The 3,947-nt window shown below is 55.5% G+C and overlaps 1 protein-coding gene across 1 annotated transcript in view; it reads left to right on the top strand.

The window, feature by feature from the left end:
- Positions 1 to 1,754: 1,754 nt before the first annotated feature.
- CERS4 (ceramide synthase 4) overlaps positions 1,755 to 3,947 on the top strand; it is an 8,169-nt gene continuing 5,976 nt past the window's right edge. Inside the window, exon 1 of the mRNA XM_077745664.1 lies at positions 1,755 to 3,217. Coding sequence (XP_077601790.1) covers positions 2,955 to 3,217 — 263 coding nt within the window. The 5' untranslated portion in view covers positions 1,755 to 2,954. The remainder of the gene's footprint in view (positions 3,218 to 3,947) is intronic.

The following is a 3,947-nucleotide window of genomic DNA, read 5'->3' as shown; positions in this document are numbered from 1 at the left end:
CTCTGGGAGCCTGCACCCCTCCTCTCCACTTTCTTCTGGTGGACATCACCCCTTCCAGCCTCCCACACAGGGGCCAATACCCACAGCTTGTCATTTTATCTAACATAAAACTGGGGCACCTGGGTGGCTCTGTCTGTTGAGTGTCTGACTTCAGCCCAGGTCATGATCTCACAGGTTTGTAGGTTCGAGCCCCGCATCGGGCTCTGTGCTGATGACTCAGAGCCTGGAGCCTGCTTCAGATTCTGTATCTCCCTCTCTCTCTGACCCTCCCCCACTCTGTCCCCAAAATAAACGTTAAAAAAATTTAAAAAGTAGGGGCGCCTGGGTGGCTTAGTCGGTTAAGCGTCCGACTTTCGCTTGGGTCATGATCTTGCGGTTCGTGGGTTCAAGCCCCACGTCGGGCTCTGTGCTGACTGCCAGCTCAGAGCCTGGAGCCTGTTTCAGTCTGTGACTCCCTCTCTCTCTGACCCTCCCCTGCTCATGCTGTCTCTCCCTCTCTCTCTCCTAGAAATAAATAAAACATTAAAAAATTTTAAAAAAATTTTTAAAAAGTAAAAATAAAACTAAGGGCAATAGAAGCCCCAGATTCCACGGGCAGGAGTGGAAAATGGTCCAGCCACCCCCAGAGAACAGTTTGGCAATTGCTTGTGAAGTTTAAACAGGCACCTGCACCCTGACCTGGCCATCCTACTCCTTGGGGTTTGACCCGGGAGACGGGAATGTGCTAACATGATCACCCCAAACTTCCAAGCATCCCAACTGCCCATCAACAAGCAGATGATTCAGTAATTTAAAAAAAAAAAAGGAGAAGAAGATGCTACCACTAGATGCTACAACATGTAAGTGACTCAAAAACATTACACAGGAGCGAAAGAAGCCGGACACAAAGATGGTGTGTGATTCCATTTACGTGAAGTTCTGGCACAAAGCAAATGCACAGTGGGAGACAAAACATTGGAACAGAGGTTTCTTTTATTTTTTTTTTCGTGTTTATTTATTTTGAGAGAGACTACGTGCAGGGGCGGGTCAGAGAGAGAGAGGGAGACAGAATCCCCAGCAGGCTCCGCGCCATCAGCGCAGAGCCCGATGCGGGGCTCAAAGCCAAGAACCATGAGCTCATGACTTGGGCTGAAACCAAGAGTCGGGCGCTTAAATGGCTGAGCCCCCCCAGGTACCCCGAACAGAGGTTACCTTCGGATGGGGGAGATGACACTGACCGGGAAGGGGGGAGGGGCGCGAGAGCTTTGCGGCGGGACAGGAATGTTCGTGGTTGGAGGCTGCATTACACAGGTACCTGTATTTGTCAGAACTCGGCGACTATACACTGAAGATTGATGCATTTTGCTCCGGCAAATTTTACCTTGAAAGAAAAAAAAAAACAAACAAACCCAGAAGCAACTATTGACCTCTAGCTAATGATCTGCATGCTGAAATATTTAGGGGCGATGCGGCTTGATGTCTGCTGCTTATTTTAAAATGCATCCAGAAAAGTCAAATGGCGTGATGGCAGCGGGGGGATGGCAGGGTGGGAGATGGAGGGGTGGACAGATGCACCAGCAGATGCACAGTAGAGCAAGTAGAGCAAAAGTGGATGGTGGCATCTAGTGGTGGGTTACGGGCGTGCACCGTCAATTCTTTGTTTTTCTGTAGGGTTGAAATTTTTAATCATAAATGTCGGAGAGCATCTGAATTCCTCCCTGAAGCCCACAGGCCCTGCATGACCTCCCTCTGTCCCCCCTCCCTGGCCTCCCTCCTTCCTCTCTCCCCCTCACCCTGCTCCAGCCACAGGGGCCTCTTGCTGATCCCCCAACACTCTGAGCTCAGTCCTGCCTCAGGGCCTTTGCACCTGCTCCTTGTCTCTCTGAAAGCCCCTCCCTACCACCAGAACTCTTCTGGATAAACGGAGGCCCTCCGCATCTCCGGTTTCACATCAAATAATATCTCATTAGACCTTCCCTGGTCACCTCATTGAAAATCGAGGCCACCCTGTTTATTTCCTTCTAGGTCTGCCACACCGTGTCACCTCATTCATGAATGTTTACTTGTATATTGGCCGTCTCCCCTGCTGGGCTGCTTTTTTCCCGGCTGGGTCCTCAATACCTAGCCCCATGCTGGCATGTATCAGTCAGAGAACACCTTGCAGATGGATGGGCAGCTGGGCAGGCAGATGGGTGAATGGCATGAAGAAGGCACATGGACAGATTGCCGCAGGATGGACACCCTAAGTGGGGACCTGTGTGGGGGTCTGGGCACTTGTCTTAAGATTTTGGGAAGGGGCGGGGCTCCTGGCTGACTCAGTCAAGAGCATGTGACTCTTGGTCTTAGGGAGTTGGGAGTTCGAGCCCCATGTTGGGTGTAGAGATTACTTCAATAAAACTTTAAAGGGTAGGTAGATAGGTAGATGTGTAAATAGATAGATGATAGGTAGGTAGATAGACCGATTGATCGATCTCAGGAAAGGGCAAGCTGCTCAGGCCCCTCAAGGCCGCTGGGAAGGTTTCTTGGCAGAAGGAAGCCCCACTTACGCAGCACCCGCAGCCCAGCCTCACGGCAAGCGAGAAGCCGACATTCACACCCGGAAGGGAGTCGCGGATTTCCCCGACCTGTCATCTCTGGGCTGCTCTGGAGGGACTGTCCCACAGTGACACGAAAACTTTCTGGACAGTGGAGAACTCGAGTTTATGACCCCCGTCAGCCAGTCCCTTGACCACTTACAAAATATTAACTGTTTCCAGGAGCTGTGTCAGAAGGGTCCGTAGGCACCGGGCTGAGCGCTTTGTGTGCCTTACTTACCAGGCTGGGCTGCCAGATGGTAGTGGTACTGTCCCTGTTTGACCAATGAACTTGAGATTCAGAGAGGTCAGGTCATCTGCCTGAGGGCACGCAGCCCGAGTCTGGCCTTGCCACCGGCTGTGATACGTTCAAGGTTTGCCCGTCGCTGGGGGGAGGTGGGGATGGCGCGGTGGATCGTCCTGCTCGGTCCGTCCGTCCGTCCGTCCGTCCTGCATACTGAGCCCCTTTTCACCAGACCCTGTGTCCACAGGATGTGGTCCAGCTTCAACGAGTGGTTTTGGCAGGACACGTTATGGCTGCCACCCAACAGCACGTGGGCTGACCTGGAGGACCGAGATGGCCTGGTCTACCCCCACCCCCAGGACACGCTGGCAGCCCTGCCCCTGGCCATGGCCCTGGTGGCCATGCGGTTCGCCTTCGAGAGGTGAGTGTCTGCCTCGCTGCAGGGCCCGGCCCCACGGTCGCTCCCCTGTGCACGCACATGTGCGTGTGTGCGTGTGCATGTGGTGCTCACCCCAGCCTGACACCTGCATGGTTTCATCCTAACGCGTCCCGGACGGAGCCTGGCTCTGAGCCCATGTGCTTTCCCGGCGCCACCTTGTCCCCGCCCCCCCAGCCGCCGCCCGCGCTCCTCCAGCCGCCGATGGCTGCTTCGCTGCCACACTGGATGTGGGTGTGCCAGCCTCTCCCAAAACTGGGCGGAGGCCCCGGAGGACGTGTTCTTGCTTTGCTGCCCGAGGATGGGTCCGAAGAGGCCCGGGAGCAAAGAAACGCTGGCCCGCTCCCTCCTGCCGCCCTCCTGGGGGCGAGGGGGACGCTCCGCCTCGCCATCCCTCCCTCAGCCACCCCACCCTGCCCTTACCATCCTTCCANTCTTCTGCCCAGACCCCCCCCCCCCCCCCTTGTAGCCCGTTCCCAGCAACCAGGGTGCCAAACCCTGTAGATTTTCAGTCATTTCTCATGGGACCCAGACCCTCCTTCCCACTGGGTTTCCCGCCCTCTCCCTGGCTGGCTGGCTGCCTCCTGGGCGCGGGCGCCTCTCCCAGGGCCCCTCTCTCTGCTCCAGGTGCCCCACGTTGACCAGCCCTGTCTGTAGTCACGGCTGATTCAGACCTCCCTTGGCAGAGCCCCTTCCTGTCTGACTGCCCCCCTCA

Source organism: Crocuta crocuta, unplaced genomic scaffold (assembly GCF_008692635.1).
Source record: "Crocuta crocuta isolate KB4526 unplaced genomic scaffold, BGI_CrCroc_1.0 scaffold650, whole genome shotgun sequence".
Taxonomy (NCBI): domain Eukaryota; kingdom Metazoa; phylum Chordata; class Mammalia; order Carnivora; family Hyaenidae; genus Crocuta; species Crocuta crocuta.
Note: the sequence above shows the minus strand (reverse complement) of the source record. Positions and strands in the feature narration are given on the sequence as shown.